This window comes from Brachyhypopomus gauderio, chromosome 2 (assembly GCF_052324685.1).
Source record: "Brachyhypopomus gauderio isolate BG-103 chromosome 2, BGAUD_0.2, whole genome shotgun sequence".
NCBI classification, from domain to species: domain Eukaryota; kingdom Metazoa; phylum Chordata; class Actinopteri; order Gymnotiformes; family Hypopomidae; genus Brachyhypopomus; species Brachyhypopomus gauderio.
In genome coordinates, this window is record NC_135212.1 from 33,890,829 (window position 1) to 33,916,681 (window position 25,853).

The 25,853-nt window shown below is 44.4% G+C and overlaps 1 protein-coding gene across 1 annotated transcript in view; it reads left to right on the top strand.

The window, feature by feature from the left end:
* The window catches only part of veph1 (ventricular zone expressed PH domain-containing 1), a 71,834-nt gene that overhangs the window by 38,107 nt on the left and 7,874 nt on the right, over window positions 1-25,853 (top strand). The window contains 3 exon segments of the mRNA XM_076994684.1: window positions 2,813-2,952; window positions 3,107-3,238; window positions 13,980-14,097. Coding sequence (XP_076850799.1) covers window positions 2,813-2,952; window positions 3,107-3,238; window positions 13,980-14,097 — 390 coding nt within the window.

The window sequence follows — 25,853 nt, forward strand, 5'->3', positions numbered from 1 at the left end:
CTGCTTGATATTTTGTTACTGATTTGTGTTGTTATAGATTTGGTCAAATATTCTGAAGAAGGGGCAGCATTCAGCAAAATTTCATTTACTGTATTGCTTGTGTGTTGCAGTTACTAGTACACATTTACTAGTACTATTATTGTATTTGAGACATTTACTAGTACTAGTTACTGTATTTGAGTCACATTTACAAGTATTAGTTATTGTATTTTAGACACATTTACTAGTACTAGTAACGATATTTTAGAAACATTTACTAGTAGTAATTATTGTATTTGAGATACATTTACTAGTACTAGTTATTGTATTTGAGTCACATTTAGTAGTACTATTATTGTATTTGAGACACATTTACTAGTACTGGTTATTGTATTTGAGACACTTTTGCTAGTAGTGGTAATTGTATTTGACACACATTTATTAATACTAGTTATTATATTTTAATCACATTTACAAGTATTAGCTCTTGTATTTTAGACACACTTAATAGTACTAGTTACTGTATTTTTATAGTTATTACTGTACTGTATAGTTATTGTATTTGAGACACATTTACTAGTACTATTATTGTGAGACACATTTACTAGTATTATTATTGTATTTGAGACACATTGAGTAGTACTATTATTGTATTTGAGTCACATTTTCCATTAAGGGAAATATCTGGGAACACAGGTTGCCGGCTGTAGCTCTGAGGGCTTTTTAGATCTCTCAGCAGTGGGTCCTCGGAGGTGCTCCATTCACACACTTCCATCACACACATCCTGCACTGCACGTTCATGCATCTTAACAGCTCCCCTACAGAGGTTCAGTAAGCTCATTCATCAACCTGTGTGTGTGTGTGTGTGTGTGTGTGTGTGTGTGTGTGTGTGTGTGTGTGTGTGTGTGTGTGCGTGTGCGTGTGCGTGCGCGTGCGCGTGCGCGTGCGTGTGTGTGTGTGTGTGTGTGTGTGCGAGAGAGAGAGAGAGAGAGAGAGAGAGAGAGAGAGAGAGAGAGAGAGAGAGAGAGAGAGAGAGAGAGTTGAATCATGCTCTATAGACCATGTGGAAAGTAAAGGTAATATTCGAGTCAGATGTGTCAGCAGATATAGACTGATCGTGTGCTGGGAGTCTGGTGGTAGTCGACTCCTTGGCTGACATCACCAAGCAAACAGGAATCTGTCTACAGATTCTTTTTTTGCCATCTGGCATTTTGTGGAACGGAAACTTTTTTCATTTCCTGTCAGTGTTAAATCTACCCCCACACTGTTTAAAGTGTGCCTGTTATCCACCCACTCTGCTTTGTTAACCTCTATGGCACGGTTGTTACACAGGGTTGTGTTTTTCGTTTGATTGGTTAGAAATCCCTGAGGTTACAATTGAATACCCAAATATTCTATTAATATTTTCATAATATACTGTAAAATAAACTCAATATTACAGGCATCCCACCCTGCGAAGCCCCATTTCTTTTTTTTTTTTGTTTTAACTTGTTACACAGTGGCAATATCTCCACTTCCTCCACTTCCAGATTATTGTATAGGGAGCACGTACAAAATAATTGTGTGCGTGCGTGCGCACTGTCTCACTCGCTCGCTCCCAGAAACATTGATTTCCGGGATACTGCCTATAAATTGCGGGTGTCGGGGAAGTCCCATTAAAATGGGGGAGACTCCCAGAGGTGGGACGTCTGAATTCCATTAGTGTGATTTCTTTATTATGTGGTGTTGTCGGGTGGGAAGCCAGGAGTGTGTGTTCTGTGAGTTGTGCAGTATAGCCGGACTGAGCTGGGCGATCACGACACCCCCCGTGTGCCACGTGCCCAGCCTGGCTGTGATTAACCCAGCCCTGCGCTAGTACACTCCGCTCTCTAAAGGTAGCTAACCTGAGCTCAGCGACCTTTTACAAGCTTTTTAAACTGCAGGAAGACACTTTGATCTCGCTGTAATATTTACTGTTTCGGTACGGGCAGTATGTCCACACTGCTGATCAGTCTCTGCTGCAGCACTGATAGCATCAAATAAACAAAATCCCACCGCTGGGATGGAAGTTGTGAAGGGAAGGCAGTGGATTCAAAACAGAGTGGGGGGAATGGGCGAGTGTGATGATGTGCGGCCCCTCTGGGCTTACGGAGGAGCAAGCATCTGCAGGGTGGAGGGAAGGGCTCACCTCAGGGGGCATCTCAGGGGTCACCCGTGCGGGGTCAGTTCCACCACTAAACAGAACCATCTTACACACATATATACAGACACATACACGCATATATGCACTTATTCATTCATAAACACGGAAACGTGCACAACTATAGACACATGCATGCGCGCTCACACACACACACACACACACACACACACACACACACACACTCGTGCATACATATGCCCAAAGACATACACACACACAAATGCACATACACCTAATGGCAGTCCAGGACACAAAGACGGCCCTCCTGAACATCTTTGCTTTCACCATGACATTTTGTATGACAGACTACTGACACAACTGTCCTTACCGGGTGCTTGCCACTGTGTGAACACCCAGATCTGTTCGTCTTCGGCCATGACCTCAGTGCCACATCACGAGGGCAGGGGTCAGCTAGCACCTTGTCGTAAGCAGCAGGGTGAGCTCATACTGACATCATTCTGCTGATTGAATGGCTGCAGTGGTTAATCCTAGGAGAGATTCCTTAGAAAATCCAGCTTCCTGAGTGGCACAGTGTACAAACACAGTGTCCAGATAACCTCCCTTCTGATCTATTTGTGTGTGTCCATCTCTGCGTGTGTCTGTGTGTGTGTGTGCCTTCACATATGCATGTGTGTGAGTGTGTGTTGCAGACAGCCAGCGTGGCTGTGTGGCTAGGCTGTTGTTCTCCTGCCCACTGAAGGGTCAGTACTGTTTGTATGGGAAGACCAGTTTCTCTGTGTGCAGCCGCCAGCCCCACCTCTGGATACACATCATGCTGCTTGCGCTACAGGTGAGTGTGTGTGTGCATGTATGTGTGTGGGTGTGTGTGGGTGTATGCTAATGGTGCCTTCAATAATGGTGTGCGTGTGTGTGTGTGTGTGTGTGTGTATGCTGATGGTGCCTTCAATAATGGTGTGTGTGCGTGTGCGTGCGTGTGTCTGCAGAGTAAGAGCAGTGTGGCACTGAGCTGTGAGGACATGTGTGTGCAGCAGCTCAGCAGACTGTGGGAGCAGACCCAGCTGAAGGGTCATAGCTTTGAGCTGGCCATCACTCAGAGTGTTTCTCCACACAAGAAGGTACATGCCTCTGTCCCTATCTCTGTCCCTATCTCTGCCCCTACATCTGTCTCTCTGCCTCAAGTTCAAATTCATGAATGTAATGTTTTCAAAGACATCTGACTGTGAAAAACATCTAATTGTCAAAATTTTTATCACAATATATTTATTCATTTTGGTCAATACAGTATTTCATTATCGATATGAACAATATAAACCCCACAGAAAACTGCCAAGAATGCCCACAACAGATATCTGTACCTACAAATGTCTGAAAAATGAACATCAGGTAGATGAAACCTCCTCCTATAAAACTATATTGACTTAAAAATAGTCTGTCAACCTTTTATTCGTATTCAGCCTTCATATATGAACATGAAGCACGAAACCACCATCAAATAAACAAACTCAGCTTTGTCAATATTAATATCTTTCAATAGCCGAACCACTTCCACAACACATAATTAGTCTTTCCCCTTTTCTCAGCTATTTCGTCTGCTTTATTATCGCTCGTTGAAGCTCGTTCAGTCACATTTGCGGTCAGCGGTACTCATTTTGCAGCTAGTATTAGTCACGTTGGACCCAAACCAAAACTAGCATAGCTTGCTGTTGTTGAGCACTGGCTGCGTGCACGTGGTGTACGTCATCAATCATTGAATGCAATGAACTAGGCAGCACCCTGTTATGAACATTGTAATGTTGTAAATAGTGTTTATTGAAATATTGAAAATAATTATATATTGAAACATTTTCTATCGCGATATATTTTGATATTGAGTTATTGTCCAGCCCTACAAACCAGTTAGCTGAATACACCTATGTATAAACATAACATATATAAGAGAAAGTATTATAGACAAAATTATAGGAACAGAGTTTACAGGGTTATTACTAATCAATAAAGGAAAAGGAAATAAGAACCAAGACGATGTCTAAAAATGTAATAATCAGTAATCGTCTGTTTGACTGTCCTCACTGGTTGTCCATCAGGTTGTGACAGGCTGACATACTGTATATCGTGCTGGGTGTGATCAGTTCACTCTTCTCTGCTAATATGTACAGCAGTCTCTCAGTGTTACTGCAGTGCTGAAACTCGGGGGAAATGCTCATTAATTTCCTATAGAATTCCTTTCTAATGGGATCATATTTAGGGCATTCAGTAAGAAAGTGCAGCTGTGTCTCCACCACTGAGCCATTATAGTGGGAGTCTGGCATCTCTGCCTCTCGCCAAGACTGTCTGTCTCTGCATCTCTTCTCTGCCTCTTTATCTATCACACACACACACACACACACACACACACACACACACACACACACACACACACACACACACACACACACACTCTATCTCTCTCTCTGCCCCACTATGAAAAGCATTGTCAAGACAGGGAGGGCTCCAAGACTTCTAATTTTGCATGTGCTCATTTGCATGTGCTAATTTACATATGCTCATTTGACCCTTTCACTCATCACAAGTCCCTAAAGAACATGACACATCACAGCTGACCCCTCACTTCCTATTTGTTCTGCATGCCTCCCCTCTAACCTGTGATCTTTGACCTCTCCCGTGACCTAACCATATTTATCAAGTATCTCAAGATACCAGAGCCAAACATTCCTTGTCTGTGTGCATGAAGACGTAAAGGCAGCGGTGAGGACTAGGGGTGGCCTGCAATAGTCGCTGATTTGACTATAATCGACTATACCCCCTAGTTGACTATGAACGTCATAGTCGAATGTACCATTCTAACTGCATGGGGGTGCCCAAGGATGCTGCTAAGAATTAGTTATTACATGAAATGTATTTGTTTTCGTTATATATAGCCTTTTGTCAAATAAAATCATCCTAATTTCTGTTAATATTTTTAAATGATGTGTGCGCATTAACAATAGGCATCTCCTTACTACACATTAATAAATCACACCCTGCTGTTGCACAATCCAAATGAGCGGAGCTGAACACGCTACAGAATAGTTAGCATCTGCCAAGATTATAATGGCTACTAAAAAAACTTCAAAAGTATTTTGATAAAGATGAATCAAACAAAGTAAAGTGTAAGTTGTCATCAACATCTTTCATTTTGCACGACAACAACCAACAGCAGGTACAGTGACAGGGAGATTGGACAAACTCCACACAAGCAGAAACTGAACCCAGAACACTTAGCCTCCAAACCAAGTGTTGAACTGCTGTGTTTAATTATGCTTCCCATTAAACATGACTTTTATTCTTCTTTGTCAACATCTTTCTAAAAATAAAGTCTTAACTTCTCCATTGTACCCCTGCAGGTTGTGTGACAATAAAAAACACGGGGACTAGCAAGTGCACACACACACACACACACACACACATTTAGTGCATGGCAGGAGTCCAGTTACCTAAACTCGTAACCCTCATAAAGCACCTTGTGTTGCCAGGATGTCGCTCTGGCCTCTGATTGGTTCTGTCCTGCTTTTAAATTTTCTCTCCTGCTTTTAAAGGCTTGTCGTGGTTGCAATAACCTATTGTCCTAGCTATCACTTACACCAAAAGGAGGGGACTTGTAATACCAACCAAAAAACCAAATTAATTAAATTTGACGACCGTGTCATACCAAATACACAAAAACACATACATAACATATATAAGGCAACCTCCATGATGCTTTCATCCTTTAGATGTAGGAGCAAACACCACTGGCAGTCTAAACGAGACACCACGGTCTCTAGCACCAACAGCTCATCCTCTGATGTCCTAAAAACATTGCAAACTCAGTCGCTCAGCCGTAAGTCGGAGTCCGGTTTTCGCTGGGTGAATTAATTCTCGTAAGCTGGATGCCCCCCCCCCCCCCCTCCTCCTCAATGGAAAAGTCACAGTTAATGAATCCAGCAGAATCAGCAAGACAGTTCAGGATGTCATTCCGAAAGGAAAAGTACGTGCCCCTGGGCCACACCTAGGACATCTGCTTTAGAAGATAAAGGAAACATAATGATACCCTAGCCTCGCACTGGCATACGGGCCATGTGTTTAAACAGAGTCAAATACACATTTACCCTTTACCCTTACGCAACTGTCACAGGATGACCTCGCCCACAGGCCACACCTGGGCAGACACAGTCCAACTGGTCTACCTGCACTGAGCAGGCACAGTCCAACTGGGCTATCTGCACCGGGCAGACACAGTTTAACTGGTCTACCTGTATTAGACAGAGACAGTCCAGCTGGTCTACCTGTATTGGACAGGGACAGTCCAACTGGTCTACCTGTATTGGACAGGGACAGTCCAACTGGTCTACCTGTATTGGACAGAGACAGTCCAGCTGGTCTACCTGTATTGGACAGAGACAGTCCAGCTGGTCTACCTGTATTGGACAGACAGTCCAGCTGGTCTACCTGTATTGGACAGAGACAGTCCAACTGGTCTACCTGTATTGGACAGAGACAGTCCAACTGGTCTACCTGTATTGGACAGAGACAGTCCAGCTGGTCTACCTGTATTGGACAGAGACAGTCCAGCTGGTCTACCTGTATTAGACAGAGACAGTCCAACTGGTCTACCTGTATTAGACAGAGACAGTCCAACTGGTTTACCTGTATTGGACAGAGACAGTCCAACTGGTCTACCTGTATTGGACAGAGACAGTCCAACTGGTCTACTTGCATTGCTCAGTGATCTGCAGTAGACGCTGCATAGTCAGAGCTGATCTGCCTTTCAGACAGGAGTTAGACAGCAGACATTTTTGGTCTTTAGATGAGCATAGTACATATTAGTATTGATTTTGTGTCAGATGAACACTGTATGTAAAAAGAAAGAACTGTGTGTCCAGTGAGGGTCCAGTGTCCACTCTGTTTCACTGTGTTTGTATAATGAAGTGATGGTCAGGAGAATGTCGACACACACAGACTATAAAGGGAGAATAGTCACACCAGTCTAGCCGCAATTTTAAACACTAACTGAGCTATCCAAGCAAAAGCTTTACCTACTGTAACTCACAAATACTTGAAGAGTGTACAGCCTTTAATGGCACACACACACACGGAAGAGTGAACAGCCTTTAATGGCACACACACACGGAAGAGTGAACAGCCTTTAATGGCACACACACACGGAAGAGTGAACAGCCTTTAATGGCACACACACACGGAAGAGTGAACAGCCTTTAATGGCACACACACACACGGAAGAGTGAACAGCCTTTAATGGCACACACACACACAGAAGAGTGAACAGCCTTTAATGGCACACACACACACGGAAGAGTGAACAGCCTTTAATGGCACACACACACACGGAAGAGTGAACAGCCTTTAATGGCACACACACACACACGGAAGAGTGAACAGCCTTTAATGGCACACACACACGGAAGAGTGAACAGCCTTTAATGGCACACACACACGGAAGAGTGTACAGCCTTTAATGGCACACACACACGGAAGAGTGTACAGCCTTTAATGGCACACACACACGGAAGAGTGAACAGCCTTTAATGGCACACACACACGGAAGAGTGAACAGCCTTTAATGGCAAACACACACACGGAAGAGTGAACAGCCTTACACAGCGTGCACACACACACAGAAGAGTGAACATCCTTACACAGCACACATGTGGAAGAGGCAGGCAGAAACATGTTAAGCACATCAGATTAAGCACAAACAAATCACCTGTGCTCTGTTTTAAAATAGAAGTGGGGTACGTGCAGCAAGCATCCATGAGTTTAAACAAGGCATATTAGTTATTACTCTTATTGTCTGTGGCTTGAGGGGAGTCTGTCTGCTAGGAACAATCTGAAATTCCCCTCCAACACAAACAGAGACAAGCTCGGTCTGCTCGGCTGCTGGTGAGGGTCTAATGGTCTACTGAGAGTGAACTGGGACTGAAGGGGGCATGATAAAACACACACGCACATATTCAGTGGTGCTCCCATGGACCCCATTCAGAACTGTATGATGGTTTCTCTAAATGGCACAGAGAGCAGGTTTCGTTCCATGGAGAGAACATGGGGTGAGTCATTTCCGTTTGCGGGAGCAGCCCTTGGTGTGCTGCGAGGGGCTGTACATCTTTATACGGAGGAGGGCTTTCCTGATTAAAAGACAGGGAGGGAACAGTCCGCTGGAGGTCTTTGTGGAATCTGCTCTCACCACCATCTTGAAGGCATTAGAAGCATGTCTTTATGGCACTGACAGATGATAGCATGGAAGCTGTAAAAAAAAACATTGTTGCTGTGAGACCGCACAATGCATCCATTGTTGTCATTTCACTATGTATTTACTACGATGTGGAGATGATAAGATGTTTGGTGTGTGTGTGTGTGTGTGTGTGTGTGTGTGTGTGTGTGTGTGTGTGTGTGTGTGTGTGTGTGTGTGTGTGTGTGTGTGTGTTTCAGAGAGAGAGGGAGAGATTGAGTGAGCCAGAAAGAAAGAAACAGAATACTCCACAAGTGGACAAAGTGGATCTAGTTTTGCAGTAGGAGAATGGAGGGAGTCCCATCATCCTTGAGGGCTTCAAATCTAAATGTTGGCAGGATTGCCCTGAGCTCTGCTCCTCTGGGTCCTGCTGCCCTGGGTCCTGCTCCCCTGAGCTCTGCTTCCCTGGGTCCTGCTCCCCTGAGCTCTGCTCCTCTGGGTCCTGCTGCCCAGAGCTCTGCTCCTCTGGGTCCTGCTGCCCTGAGCTCTGCTGCCCTGAGCTCTGCTTCCCTGGGTCCTGCTGCCCTGAGCTTTGCTTCCCTGGGTCATGCTGCCCTGAGCTCTGCTCCTCTGGGTCCTGCTCCCCTGAGCTCTGCTCCTCTGGGTCCTGCTGCCCTGAGCTCTGCTTCCCTGGGTCCTGGTCCCCTGAGCTCTGCTCTCCTAGGTCCTGCTGTCCTGAGCTCTGCTCCCCTGGGTCCTGCTGTCCTGAGCTCTGCTCCTCTGGGTCCTACTGCCCTGAGCTCTGCTCCCCTGGGCTCTCCTCCTCCTCAAGCTGCCTCAAGCTGCCTGTCCTCATACACATTTTTGGACGTGGTGAAAATATCAGGAATGTTGTGCTTCCATTGTCCACGGGAACCGTCTGCTATGTCTGATCAATTATTTGGGTCTCAGAGAGAGAACGAGTGTAGGTTTATCTCCTTAGGACTAAGGAAACATAAAATACCACTGAAATAACCCTGGTGATGCCTCCAGTAAAGAGGTAAAGCAAAAACCTACAGTGTTTACGTTCTGAGAGTGATTAACTCTTCCTTTGTTCGCATCTGTCCCTCAGGACATTTTTATCCCCTTAGGCCTCCATTTGATTTGTTATCTGAAAAAATCTGAAAAAGCAGCATCTATAGGCTACAGTGGTTGTACAAATTTAGTGTGACCTCTCCTTACACTGGAGTACTAGCAGGAACCTCAGTCTTAAACCTCGGTGTAATGAGACCTGAATGGAATAGTACCAGAAGATTACCATAGAATAGGGATGTGGAGATTCATCGATTCACATCGGTGAATCGGTACACATGTCTGCGATGCGACTGCATCGGTAGATTCAACGTGCATCGAGTTTAATTTGTGGGCGAATTCACGATGCATCGCCTTCAGTGAGGCGGTCACGCAATCTGCAAACAATGCCGTGGGGCTAAATACGTTAGTAGCACAACGAACCTGGCGACACGCATGAAAAGACGGCACGGTGTGGACATCTCTGCGGCCGCTACCCCCTCGTAACCCCCCCGCTCAACAACTTACGTTCGTGAGTGTGTCGCATCGCATCGCATTTGTATCGCATCGCATCGCATCGACAAGGGGTTTCAGAGTATTGCAGTTATATCGCATCGTTGGCAGTGTATCGAGATGTGTATCGAATCTAGCTTAGTGGTGACGATATACATCCCTACCATAGAAACATTTAGAACAGTCTCTCTAACAGAGACCAAAAGGTGCCTAGTGCCACGAGGGGCTGTAGAAGCTATTTTGTTTCAAAAATTGTGTGCAGGTTAATTTTTATAAGGTACCATGCTAAAACAACAAATGTAATGGTGGCCTAAGATGTTTGCACAGTTCTGTACATAAACGCTACAGTAGGTCTAAATACAGCACTGCTGTCTTGGCTTGGTTAAGGGGGCTGAAGCAGTGTGATCCGCCGTTTGCTGCGTCACTTCCTGTGCTGAGTCACTGGTGTATTAGTGAGTCGTGGGTCCAACACGCAATCATGTTGTGTTCATGTGCTCGGCAGGAATTCCTGTTGCCTATGCGCCAAATCAAATTTGCAAATCAGTAAGTAAAAGTGTTGTCCTGATTCTTCCAAGAGACACATCTGCTGATTTTATCAAATGTTGTTCTGTAGCAGAAGCAAATGTCTGATAGGTTTGAACACATCTGTGGAAAAGGATTTGTGATTTCCTAAGAACTGTGATTTCACTGGGTCCACTTGCCAGCTAGAAACATTTAATCAGCAATTTCACTTCCAAAGGTTTCTACAATAAACACCCTACTATAAACAAGTAAATCTCAATAAACACACTGCTATAAGCATGTAAATGACACTTAACACCTTGCTATAAACAAGTGAATCCTACTAATCATCCTCCTATCAACAAGTGAATTTCACTAAAGACCCCTTTATAAACAAGTGAATCAAACTGATCACTCTACTATCAGCCTATGAATATTGCTAAACACCCCACAATAAACAAGGTAACCTCGCTAAACACCCCACAATAAACAAGGTAACCTCGCTAAACACCCCACAATAAACAAGTTAACCTCGCTAAACACCCCATTGTAAACAAGCGAATCTTGCTAATCACCCCTCATAAACAAGTGAATCTCGGTAATAATAACCCACTATGAACAAGTAAACCTCACTACAGTCATCTTTAACAGGTGATTTGCCCACCGTGCTTTTTTGCCTCTGCACTTTTGTTTCTCAATCCCAGTGGTCATCCACACATACAGTACCCAGAATGCAGTGCTGAGCTCCAATCCCTACAGCGAGCAGCATTCCTAGGTGAACTACCCTGCACAATGTTGACTGTGGTATAAGGAATGTGATCCATAGAGCAGACCACATGTGTGATGCCAGTGCTACCTGCCATATGGCACATGTAGATTCAGACTGATGTATTTACCCTAACACAGATGTTGCAGCTGCTCTTGCTGATCTTCATATAAAGAACCCATCCCACTTTGGCTAGAGAATGTCAGCATCGTTAACTCGTATGTGTACGTTTCACTGCTTCACTCTGCTTGGGATTTCATCATGTTTTCCAGGGATGACATGCTTTATTAGGGTCTCTTTCACAATATCTGCATATGTTAGACAGAAAATCCATAAACATCAACACCCTCTGTCTTAGCATTAATGGTTGTTACAGTTCCAAGGATGAGCACGTCCAAGCATGAACAATTGTGTTCGTTAGCCTGTAAAAACTCAAATCTGAATGGTGACCTGCACACTTCATCTTGTCTATGAGATACCCAGAACCCCGGACCTGCAGACCTCACACAGGTTCCTAACTCACGCCTCGGACATTCTCCTGTTAGTCCATATATCTGTTCACACCTGAACAAATTCACATGAAAAAACTAGGGAGTTTTTCCTTGCCACTGTCGCCTTTGACTTGCTCACTGGGGGCTAGGACTCGGCACTTGTAAAGCTGCTTTGTGACAACAACTGTTGTAAAAAGCGCTATATAAATAAAATTTGATTTGATTTGATTTGAAATTCACCTGAGTTAATCGGCAAAGGCCCATAGAGCACTTGTTTTAGGGGCGTTCTGCGCAGAGGCAAATAATCGTGCAAAATGATGGGGTTGGAGGTCCTGAACGCCTGGCAGTGCGTCGATCGCTGGAGCCTTGAGACCAGAGCTCGTTCATGTCTGCCTGTCTCCTTCGAACACTCGGTGGATGGAGCGGGATACTTTTTGTGCAAACACAATGATTCTGATCAAAGCTTAGACAGCTGTGGCATATTTTGAGCTCTGTCGTCAGCCAGGAAACATGAGCCCCCCCTCTGGCCTCCACTGGAGGTAATGGAGGAGAGTGTAAGCTCTGTCACTGACAGATTTGTAACAGGTAGAAAATTTTCAGTTTTCTCTTCCTCTGAGACACAGTCACACATTCTTTGTCCCACACATGGTCCTGGTTTAGTTTTTTTATATTCAAATGAACATTTGGTTTCTCCTAGTTCCTGTTACCCTGATTTAGTGCTTCAGTGTCACGGGGCTGGTGTTACAGGGCTGTTCCCTCTAAATTAGATAGTCCAAGGTGAATTCTGCAATAAACTACATCAATCTCCAGGCAAATATTAATGGAAACCGCAAAACAGATTGCCGGATGGTTCGTTTTTAATCTCTGCCGTGTTGATATGCCAGCGGACAATCCCCAAGCGTTCTCAGCACGGACTTTCAGATCCCTTGGGGAGCATTAGGATTAAACTTTATGATCTGTCAGAGTTCCCCCAGGTTTAAACACACCGTATCATGTGTAGCCTTATGGGATGTTGTGCTTGCTAAACTCTGTTTGGACAGATTACCTCTCAACTCTTTAGAACGACTTTATGAAAGAAGAGGAATATACTATTGTGTTTTTTTTTGTGAGAGACAGCTTTGGGTTATACTGCTGTGTGATATTCTGACTTAAGGAACCATGTCCATCCACCTATCCAAAGCTCCTTGAGTGATAGTCTCAAAGGTAATTGACGATACATCCCTACGGCGCTGCATGGTTTACCACCAAACAGAATGTTCAGCTGTGATTCATAAGATCATGATTGTGATCCCGGTTGATTGCTACTGCCATTGTGCCTTCGAGCAAGCCACCCCAAATTTCTCCATCGGGATGACTATGCAATTGCCTAATAGAAGTTGTTTTGGGCCAAAACAAGCAGGAGATGCAGATGAATCTATGGGACATGGAAAAGAAACATAACAGTGGAGATCTCCTCTTGGGGAGAACCACCGCGAGAGCCAGAGGCAATTAGCTTCTCGGAATAGCGCTGAAGGAATCCATGTTTTTTTTTTTTTTCGGACCCTCCTGCAGGATGTTTGTGACATTACATTTCTGAAATAATTTGGCTAAAAATTATAACTTGATGTGCTGGCTTTGATTTCTCTAAAAATGCTTCATGTCCTTACAACGCTGTGGGCCCCCATCCTGGCCATTGGCTCCTTCACCGGGCAGCATCTGGTGAACCTAGATTGCGCTGTATGGCCCACACTCAATAACCTTGCCAGTAGGCACAGATGAAGTGCATGTAGCGGTATCTGCAAGATGAAAGATGCTATGAATCCAGCAAACATCTGAAATGCCTGGTGGAAACTTGCACAGGCTGTAAAGATGCATTCTTCAGTTCTAGGAATCTAAGCACAAACCATAAGACCAATCATTTCAGTTTCCAAACAGTGTTTATCAAGGGTGTGGTGTTGTAGAAAACATAATAGAACACTTAAAATTTCATATTGTTCTAATTTTTGCTGCATTTGGGACACGAGTAATTTGTTATGGACCCTGTGTTTTTAAATATAAAAATCAAAAACTTTCCTTTTCCACCAGCAACTAATCTAAAACTTTTGTTTTCTTCTAACTTTGCCCTTACTGCGGGGCACTGACATATACTGTTCAGTAAGAAAGGCTGTACTGTGCTGTAGGCTACCTGAGAAAGGCAGAATCTGAATCACATTAAAGTTGCTCTTCTGCCTACCACTTTGATTATTATATATATCTCTCGCTCTCTTTCCTGCCTTCTGTTTTCTTTATTCTCTACACAGGCATTCTTGCTATTCTTACCCTGCTCCTTTTATATTCTACCTCTGTTGAAGGACCTGGACAGACTTCAGATCCTCCTGGAGGAGGTACGTTTCTTTGATCTCTTCGGCTACAGTGAGGTGGAAGGAGGATGGCTGTGCTTCATGTGCAACAATCCAGAGAAGGCCACAGGTAGAACTTCCTTTGACTTCTTGTACAGACTTTGGATCATGCGTTGGATGAAATGAGAGATGAAATGAAATGAAGTGGTAATGCCCAATGTCCTTAGGTTTAAAGGTAGTATATTACAATTTATGAACCTGAGGTGATTTCAAGTAAAATCTTGGAAAATCAAGGAATCTCAGTCCATCAAAGTCAGATTTAGGGCTTATAGAGATGTGATGCAATTTCAATGGTCACATTGGTTCCAGTAAATATCCCCAGGTTTTGATTCTTTGATCATAAAAAATACAAAAGACATAATGTTGAATTAGCACGAGGAAGTCGTCCTGTGTTTCTGACAGTTACAGAAGAAGTAGTAGTATATCAAGAGGATTTAGAAGTATTTGTAGTAGTGTAACAGCAGTATGAGAACAGCAGTATGAGAACAGTAATAGTATAGTATTATTAATAGTAGTAATAGTAATATCAATTAATATATAGATGAATTAGTAGTAGTAGTATTTTAGAATTAGAATTAGCAATAGTATCGCAGTAGAGGAATTGGCAGTAATAGTATATTTTTAAGAATTACAGTTTTAGTACTAGTAGTAGTACCTGTAGTAATAGTAGTTATATAGTAAGAGAAGAGGACAAGGGACATGAGCAGAGGTCACAGAAGTGTAAATTACTGCCCAACGGAGAGTGCTAAGTGGGACCAGCGGTAGAGTACGGTTGGGTTAGTCAATGCTGTCTTTGTTTTCTCTTGATCTCATACAACTGCAGCTCATAATTACACTTGTTTTACTTTGAGACATCTCCAGAGAAACAGATGTGTCTGCTGCTAGACGGCTCACATAAGAAGCTGTTGAATCCTCTGCAGAATACCAGTGCCTCTGGCACCGAGTTATTTACCAACAGCAGCAAGTTTACGGATGCTCTTAATGGTTTTGAAAATGGAATGGTTCTCTTGGGAACATTCAGCTCTTTACACACACTTAAGTTCACTGACAAATGTTCACTTGCATCTTTTTTCCATCATATTTTGCTTGATTGTGTCAAGTTGTGATGCTCGAAAACAGTGAATGTGCAAAAGACAAGCACTGACACAGGGGGGACACAGTGCCAGCTTTTTAAAAAGGTCAGATGGACATAGTGCAGTATTGTTCTCGGTGAAGCATCTGCATTGCCCCTGGCCTCACCCCTGACTGGGCATAACAGGGAGAGCTTGTGCTGGTTCACTGAAGCAGTGCAGGATGACCATGCTGCTTCAGGGCACTGGGGCTCTCTCTCACCTCCTACCTGGGCCTGTGTGTAGTTATGGCAGCTCCATAGCAAACAACTGACCTAGGATCAGTTAAAATGGTTAAAATGGAAAAAGGTCTGAGATGAGAAGTTCCTTCTGACCTCAGGCATCAGTGCAGCACTGCACACCAGATATCCTGCTGGGCGTTTGAGTTGTGTGTTAGCGTGAGAATGTGGCTAGGCTATCCACCGATATGCTGAAGGTTCCGTCATATTTGCATGCATCTCAGTCTTTAACAGTTGATCATTACTCGGCCAACCACGCCCACATCGATCAGCCTCTACTCACATGACTCCCTCAGTCACCTTTCTATATAAAGCTTTGTATATATAAACTATAAACGTTCCTATATAAACTTTGTGTTTTGTTCCCACACTTCATTAGAACTCTCTAATGACAAATTCTTTGATAGTAAAATCACTTTATGAATAACATCATACAAGGTCAATAGTTCCACATCGACTTGTTAGGTCATAGCCAGTGTTGCGAATAATGCCATTAAAAATAACGGCGTTAGGTAACTGTCATTTTGTCAGTAACGGGATAATATAATTAATTACTTTTCCTGTCGTTACAACGCCGTTTACGTTACTGGTCATTAAAAGCGGTGCGTTACTATATATATATATACTAACAGTAATCCGAGCGGAACGCTGCCCAGGCTAGTGAGGAGTAACAGATCTCTTTAGGTCACAGTTCTCGGTGTAACACCTGTTTAACTTAACAAGTCAGTAAGCGATTGGCTAAGGCAGCGTTATGGTAGCCAATCAGAGCCAGTGTTTTTACACACGCGCCGAAGAACACCAGTGACACACGTGACACAAACGGAGAAGAGGCAGAAATGGCGAATCAGGAGCAACGAGCAAGCCAAAGGTGGCGATATAAACATTATTATGTTTAAAGTATAAAAAAATACTTGAAGTTCCTGAATGTCTACCAGACTGGGTATTTGATTTATTTAAGAATAGAGGTTTTATTGTTAAGTTTACTTCTGTTGTGAACAAACCAGTTGTCTCAGGTTGAGAGAATTTAATTTTATTTGATAGATTTTTTTTTTTTTCAGTTAAGATTTGATATTTTAAAGGATTTTATCCTGCACTGGTCTGTGGATGTGCAATAAATAAGTTAATAAGTTAAACTCCTTTCTGATATACTCATTTCAACTGACTGTGAAAACTGCTTTTTCAAAAATAATCCTAATTCATTGGCATATAACTTTTTTTAAACTGTAATGTAATGTTACTTTCCCTGGTAACGACTTTTATTATAGAGTAATTCAGTTACTAACTCAGTTACTTTTTTGAACAAGTAGTGAGTAATTATAACTAATTACTTTTTTTAAGTAACATTCCCAACACTGGTCATAGCTTATACCATAATTCACCTTATCTGAATTAGGATTTATATTGAAACACTTACAAAAGTGACCTTATTACTAAATACTACTAGCAGTCCTTTAAACATTATTTCCAAAAAATGCTTTAAAGAAGTCTTCAGCGCATTATACACTGTAAAAGATAACGCCATTGCTTAATCAAAAAACATTAGTAACCTTTACTTAATTCATAATAACCTAGTGATTTAACTCATATAATTTTAGTAAAGTCCCATTTTTTTATGAAACACCTCAGAAACTAAATACAGGTGAGTATACTCAACGCAAGCCTTCAAGTTGCAGGATCCACGCATGCGCAGTGACGTCAGCAAGTCAAACATTTTTCAGCAGAGCGCAGCGGTGATTTAACGTACCGTTTAACGTGCATGTTTCACTTTTTAAGTAAACGTTATGTTAAAATGTGAGATAAGACTGCCATGTTAATGAACCAACCGATTAGCTTAACTGAGGCAATAATTTCCAGTTCTGGTTATTAACCTGCCTGGCAGAAGTATTAGCAAACTTATGCTAACTGGGATTAGCAATTTACGTTCAGAAATACGGATGGTCACCATAAAATACTAACAGTGTAGATATAATAATTTGAATGCACTTTAGATTCAAGTGTGTTTTTGGAAAGGCTTCGCCGTGTTAACATCTTAGTTATGTAGTTTAGCTCCTGAAGTTATTGTTGTTTAGTAGGGGGCGGGGCATTCATTTACCCAGAATGCCACTTGAGTTAATCTAAGGCACCGTTACCATGTCTAGTAGCTAGAATTTAGAGGTGAGTGAGGTTGTGCCTTATATAGGTGTTCGTAAGAGTTAAAAGTTTTTATCTTGTGCGATATTGATGCACTGCTTGTTTGAGGTGGTGTTATTATTACTGCAATAAAAGAAGCAAATTTTCTTGCTTCTTCACAAAATCTTGCACAATGCTTTGATAAAACCAGCATGTAACATTTTGCATGTAACACTTCTGAAGAACCAACGAGACCCCACTAACCTTGACGGTTATAGAACCATCTCTAACATCCCAGTTCTACAAAACATAATTCAGAAGGTTGTCTCTCTTTAACATCAAGATTATTTAAATAGTAATTAACTATATGTGACCATTCAGTCTGGCTTTAGAGTTCATCTCAGCACAGAAACTGCTACCCAAAGTCTTGAATGATGCTAAGCTAAACCCTGATGCTACTTACCTGTCAATATATGTTTTTCTTGATCTCAGTGCTGCATATGACAAAGCAGATCATCATTTCCTTCTAAACCTCTCAAGACACTGAGTTGGCCTAACTGGCATTGGTTTAAGCTTAAGAAGGTATCTCCAAATACCATCCACTATCCTGTGGTGTCCCCCAGGGCTGAAAATTAGGGCCAGCAATCTTTAATTTCTATTTGTTTCAACTGGCCACAGTCATCAGTAGATATATCATCTTATTTCACCAGTATGCAGACGACATGTCCCTAGCCCAGGCGTACTCAACTAAATTTGTCCGCGGTCCAATTTTGGCAGATACCTGTGACCTGAGGTCCGGTGCGGCGGGGGTGGCGAACGTAAGTCGTTGAGCTGGGGGGGGGGGGGGGGGGGGGGGGGGGGGGGGGGGGGGACGGTGCGCGAACGGTGGAGGCGTTTATACTTTCGCGAGCGTCACTGCAGTGTTCTCCGAAACGATAGGCGTTTTGTCCGAAACGATATGTGGTAGAAACACCCCTCAAAACAGGGGAATTAACATTTACCTGACCAATTTTAATGTTGCTATATGTTTCAGGTTTGAAAAGTGCTGGAATTTAGGTTAAAGTGCTTGAAATTGTAACTACTTGGTTTCACAACAAATAGCTGTCTGACTGACTAGTTCTCTTGTATTAGGTTAACAAATACGAGCCTCTTGTAATTCCAGGACGAAACATGAGAGAACGTGAAGACGTGAAGATTGGGCGTTTTTTAAATAAACAACCATTAAATAATGTGATAAAAAGCGAATTATTTCGAGTATATGTATAAATATTTAACTTAATTATGTTTAACATGCTGGGAAATGATGAAATGGACCTTGAAAGTGACGTACAAGTGCTTTAATTCCACCTTATAAAGGTGTATGAACCCTGAAAACGTGACTTTGTTCATTGCGCTGAAGCGCGGCGCGAAGTTACAAAATTCGAGAGGTGCACGACCTCTCGAACCGACAGCGCGCGAGGCACTCGCGCACACGCGAAGCCACAGCGATTACGTCATTTTCGCCGCGCGGACCCTCGCGCCGGAGTGTTTTTTCAATAGCCCTGAAATAAATGTTACGGTTTTGTTTTGGTCCGTATCCAGTTAATCAGGAATGTGATTGGGTCCGGACAGGACTGCGTTCGGGTCCGGATCCGGACCGCGGTCCGCCAGTTGAGTACCCCTGCCCTAGCCAATGAAGCCCAGGGTTCCATTGATTTGCCTGCATCACAAAAGTGAGTACACCCCTCACATTTCTGCAGATATTTAAGTATATCTTTTCATGGGACAACACTGACAAAATTACACTTTGACACAAAGAAAAGTAGTCTGTGTGCAGCTTATATAACTGTAAATTTATTCTTGCCTCAAAATAACTCAATATACAGCCATTAATATCTAAACCACCAGCAACAAAAGTGAGTACACCCCTCAGTGAAAGTTCCTGAAGTGCCAATATTTTGTGTGGCCACCATTATTTTCCAGAACTGCCTTAACTCTCCTGGGCATGGACTTTACCAGGCCTTCACAGGTAGCCACTGGAATGCTTTTCCACTCCTCCATGATGACATCACGAAGCTGGTGGATATTCGAGACTTTGTGCTCCTCCACCTTCCGCTTCCGTGTGTTTGGTTCCAGTAATCCGTGTCCTTTGTTGACATGTCTTCAGCAAACTGTTTGCAGGTTTTCTTGTGTACAGACTTGCAGACCAATTTGATGTAGTGTGTGGCGTATAGTCTGAGCACTGACAGGCTGACCCCCCCACCTCTTCAATCTCTGCAGCAATGCCGATCGCACTCCTGCCCCGATCTTTTAAAGACAGCTTTTGGATGTGATGCTGAGCTCATGCACTCAGCCTCTTTGAATGACCAAAGAGTGGGGTCTGTTCTGAGTGGACCCTGCTCTTTTAAAATGCTGGATGATCTTGGCCACTGTGCTGCAGCTTAGTTTCAGGGTGTTGGCAATCTTTTGTAGCCTTGGCCATCTTCATGTAGCGCAAGATCCTCAGAGTTCTTTGCCATGAGGTGCCATGTTGGAACTATCAGTGACCAGTAAAGAGAGTGTGAGAGCTGTACTACAAAATTTAACACACCTGCGACCTAGTAATGTAAATATTTCATATTTTTGTCAATTGTGATTTTTCACCACAATCGAAATTTGTCCTCTGCTTTTTACCCATCTGTGCAGTTAGAACACACACACACACTAGTGATTACTAGGGGACTGTGGATCACACGTGCCCAGAGCGGTGGGCAGCCTGGCGCCCGGGGAGCAGTTGGGGTTAGGTGCTTTGCTCAAGGGCACCTCAGTCATGGCCTCAAGTCTGGGAATCGAACCCACGACCCTCCGATCACAAGACCAGTTCCCTACCACCAGGCCATGACTGCCCTGAGTCACTAACGAGTCACATGACATTTTGGAGGGAAAATGACAAGCAGTGCTCAATTTGGACATTTAGGGGTGTAATCTCTTAGGGGTGTACTCATGGCTGTATATTGAGTTATTTTGAGAGAAGAATTAGTTTACACTGTTATATAAGCTGCACACAGACTACTTTTCATTGTGTCAAAGTGTAATTTAGTCAGTGTTGTCCCATGAAAAGATGTACTTAAATATCTCCAGGAATATGAGGGGTGTGCTCACTTTTGTGATACACTGTATATATCAAGTCTTGAAAGAATCATAGAACACTATCTGAAGCCTACATGGGGTGCAGAGTGCAGCAGCTGGTGTACTAGCACAAGCAGAGATGAGAAATCACATTGCACCATCCTTAAAGACTTGCACTGGATGTTTGTGCCATCTAGAATTATCTTTAAAATAATTCAACTTTCTTCTGCTTTCCTCTCTATGTCTGTCACACTCTTTTAACTGTGCATCCTGGTTTACAAATGCATCAGTACTTTTATGTCACTGATAAGCAGAAATGCGATTGCCTCTGTATTAACAGTTTTAATTACTTAAATTATTGAACAATTTTTCCTCTTCTTTTAATGACATTTACATTTTATTTTATTTTACATTATTCATTCTAATAATTCTAATCATAGACATGTGTACTAATTATATATGTATAATCAAGTAAAATGAACTTATGCATTTTCAGGCAGTTTCAGTACCTCTAAGTGTTTGGGAGTAGAAATGCTAGCTCTGTTGAGTTGAGAAGTTTTCATTTGCTAAGATATCATTTATGCTGTGTTGGTGCATAGTTTAATTGGGACAAATGCGACCATTTGAAAGTGGTAAATGAGTAGGGACTTATGCTTGGGTTTTAACTGGGTCTAGGTTGTCTGGATCTAGGTTGTTTGGGTCTAGGTTGTCATCTATGAACCCGGAGTTGGCCCATCCCCCTGACGAGGGAGGTTGAGTGGAGCAGGGCCCCACGCCATCTTCCTCTTCATCATCTTCCTCTCTAGTTGTCAGGTCTCGTTTGGCTTCAGCCCACTGCTGACTGGCAGATAACCTGGGACTGACCCTCCCTGCATAGAGAGAGGCGTGATTGTAACTGAGCGCTTAACCAAACCTCTACTCATCTACCTTTCTTCCTGCTACTTTCCCCCTGGAACTTTTCAATTGTGGCTAATTATTTATTATTAAATATATTCATTATCAAATCTATACAATATTTGTCATAAATTGTGCATAATACATAATTTAGTAATATAGTGACTTAATTGTCTTTCATTATCATAGCATTAGTATGTGTGTTGATAAAAGGCAGAGCTAGGTTCAAATCTAGTGTAAAACTCAGATGTCCAAGAATGTCTAAAATGTTATTTTAACATTTAACTTATTACAGTTAAGCATATTGTGACGCGCGGGCAGGGCGAAGGATGAGACACTGAATCCTTCTGTAACAAACGGTCACTTTTAATAGCAAGCACAGATTGCGCAATAGCGCACGAGGAACATTCAACCATATACACAGAAACGTGTAGACTTAGACAACGACGAGCACAGGACACTGCGCGAGCGCACATTAAATAGACAAACCACATTAGCCCCACGTGATCACGAGACGATTCACAGGTGAGACTTATTAATCACAATACAAAACCCTAACCACGAATATCCACAGACGCAGACAAAGCACGTGGACAACGTGTACACACGCCCAAAAGGGAGGGGCCGGGGTCCTCAACGTGACAGACGCCCCCTCCAAGGGCACTACCCGTCCCGGGGTGCCAACAGGACCGAGTGCCCCGAACCCACGACGATGGGCGGATCCGACGCGCTCAGTCCTGCGTCTGGGAGGTGACTGCCCTTGGCGAAGCGTCCGCTACGAATCGCCTAGCACACCCTCCCTGGGAAGACGGGGGAAAAGACGTTAGACACACCAAACGGAACATTCACAAACACACACACAGGCACGCTTACACATAGTGGCACAAGTGAGAAAAACGGGTTAGGCACACACACGGGAAGACTAACAAACACTGGAACACACACACACGACATGGGCGCCAGGCTGCGCGCCAGGAGGAGAGCGAGTAGGGGAGAGAGATCCGGTGCTGCTGGTGCTGCGTTGGGCAATCCCCCTCCTGCCTTCCCTGCGAACCCTCCACTGGGCGCAGCGCAGCGGGCGGACGCGCCAGGTGCAGCGCGGCGGGCGGACGCGCCAGGTGCAGCGCGGCGGGCGGACGCGCCAGGTGCAGCGCGGCGGGCGGACGCGCCAGGTGCAGCGCGGCTGGCGGGCTTGCCAGGCGCAGCGCGAGAGAGCTCCTCCTCACAGTCCATCACCTCCTCCTCGCCCTCCAGGACCCCTTCCATGGACTCAGCCGGGCTCTCACCCCGGGAATAGTCCAAGGGGCTGGCCCTGGAAGGTCCGGAGGACGCGGTCTCCCCAGAAGTGCACCTCCCTTTTACAGTTCCCACGGAGGAGGGAAGCGCTCTCCTCCTCGTCCTCCGTATAGGGGTCGCCCTCATACACCCCTGAACCCATGGACAGGGAATAGTCCTCCGCACCGTAGTCCACAGTGGACCTGTCATCCTCCGAAGGAGGGTACTGGTCCCGCTCCTCTTCCTCCTCCTGCACCGTGGGAGAGAGACCCACAGGCGGAGGTAGGTAGTCCTCCTCCTCCGACTCCGACTCCTCCTCCTCTTCACCGTAGTCTACGGTGGTGTCCTCGTAGACGGAGGGAGGGTACTCCTCTTCCTCCTCCCCCTCCCCAACATAGTCCACGGTGGGAGCGGAGTAAATGGATGGAGGGTAATCCTCCTCCCCCTCGGACTCCTCCTCGGAGTCTTCCTCCCCGAATTCCGTCTCCGGGGTCGACTCCGGAGGCGAGAGGGCGCGGGATGGAGGGGAGTGTCGCTCCCTCCAAATCCGAACCGCGCCCTGGCGGAAGATCTCCGCCAGCTCGGGGTCTCTCTCCTCCATCTTCTGGGCTGTGACCAGCTGGAGGGCGCACACCGGGTCCGACATCAGCTCTTCCCGTGTCGGTGGGTTCTCCTCCTCTCCGAGCTCGCCCTCTGGTGGCGAAGCCTCAAAGAGCTCCGGGACGCTCACCCGTATGGGCGAGCCTTCCCGGGAAGGAGTGGGGTGCTTCTCCTCCCACACCCGCGCCGCTGTCCGGCGGTACTCCTCCGCCGACTCTGGTATGGAGGTTTCCCGTGCCGCGCACAGCAGGTACGAACACTCAGGGTCCTTCATCAGCTGCGCCAGAGTTGGCGGAGTTCTGGGGCGCGGGGGAGAGGAGGATGAGCGGTGGTGCCGCTTGCTGGGGCGAAGTGCCTTCTTAGGCCGGGTGGCGTAGCCTGGCATCTCCTCTTGGTGTCTCAGACGGCTCGTTGTTCTGTGACGCGCGGGCAGGGCGAAGGATGAGACACTGAATCCTTCCGTAACAAACGGTCACTTTTAATAGCAGGCACAGATTGCGCAATAGCGCACGAGGAACATTCAACCATATACACAGAAACGTGTAGACTTAGACAACGACGAGCACAGGACACTGCGCGAGCGCGCATTAAATAGACAAACCACATTAGCCCCACGTGATCACGAGACGATTCACAGGTGAGACTTATTAATCACAATACAAAACCCTAACCACGAATATCCACAGACGCAGACAAAGCACGTAGACAACGTTGACACACGCCCAAAAGGGAGGGGCCGGGGTCCTCAACGTGACACATATACCAAGTGCAAATCACTGATTCTGACTACAGTGCTGACAGTGACATCTGTGAAAGTCCCTAAGGGTCTTAATCTCACTGTTCAATCTCTGGCTCAGTGCTTTAGTGCAACAGATTAGGAAATTTAACTCTGTGTCTATATGTTCTGGCAAAAGACCAGAACAAAAGAATGTGTAGTAATGATAATTATTTCTCTGCAAACCCTCCATAATCATGGTATTAGTTCTTCATGTGTGAGTTTCTAAGGATGAAGGGATGTTGGAGGAAAATCCTCATCCAGTATTCTGAAAACCCAAAAGATCTATATAGCCAAAGCACATAGGCTCACAGTAGGACTTCTGTGTCCATGGAGACAAGGTCGCGGTGTTGAAACGTGCAGAATGGTAATGATGAACACACAGATATGTGTGATATTGATATTACTGATCAAATCTTTTCAGGTTTGGGAATTTGATGTGTTTCATGACTTCAAAGTCACACAGGTGGCCAGTTGTTTCAAACTGTAGCAACGTTTTTTTTTAATGATAAATAAAAATAATAACCTGATGAACTAGCCAGATGAAAGAGATTTATGCCATAGCAAGATGCATTCTCTTGATTGCCATTTACACAGGAAGTAATTGCACTGAAGCTGGGTTAAAGTGGCACTTTAAACTGCTTGGACAGACGCTCACTAAGCCAATGATCTCGTGCACACGCAGCTGCCGTTTCCCGGACGTGTGCGGTGTACGGGACAGGTTCCATGTCTGAGAGAGGGACGTAGTGATTTTTTAATAGGGTGTGTGGAATGGTTGTAGAGCTAAGTGTGGTCTGGGGAAAAAGTCCTTGGATGCAGCTCCAGCCTTGGCAACACCACTGCTGAACCGAGGTTTTGTGGAGTGGTCCAAGAGGAGGGCGGTTGTGAGGGGAGTGTGTGAGGGGAGTGTGTGAGGGGAGTGTGTGCGGGAGGTTGGGGGATTCCAGACCCCTGGAGTCTGGCTCTGGGGTCTGTCTCAACAGAGACATAATGGCTGCTCGGGCAGAGCAATGCAGATACCCTGTGTCACACAGACTCGGCATCAGCTCATGACATGATAGCTCCTTCCATAAGTCATATTCCCTCATGAATTCATCTCCATTATTGAAAGCATCCTCTTACCCAGATTTAAGTATTTCTGGGAGGAGCCATTTAAGGAGGAGTTTAGTAAATCTGAGCCTGTCATGCAGAGTTTAGTAAATCTGAGCCGGCGTCATGCTGACAAAACTGGTTCAATTTGGATTTCCATCTGAATGGAGAAAAACAGAAGATAATTTGATTTTTAAAAAGCAGTTAAATTCATGTGTTTGTTTATTTATTTTATAGAACTTGTGATATCTTTACTTTTTTTAACAAAAGTAATTGTCACGATACGGGGCCCCCTGCCAACTGTCTCCATCTGTAGCGGCAGTAGTTTGTTGTCCTGTTGTTGCGTTGTGTTTGTCCCTCGGGTGGGTGTGGCCCATTGGGATTCCCTGGGGCTCATTTGTCTATATATGTCTTGTCTTTGTACCAGTTAAGTGCTGGTTATTGTATCCTTTATTTGGATTAAGTCACAGGTTTTGTGTTGTGCACTTTCATCATTAAATCCTCCTTTTTCCCTGAGACTGGCGTGATCACTTCCTTTTTGTTTTGCACTCCTCGCCCGTCACAGAAACGTACTTTCCAAAATTCAACTTTTAAAACTCAAGCTTTTTTTTTTTTTTAGCACAATACTAAACCCTATAGTCCAAACTGT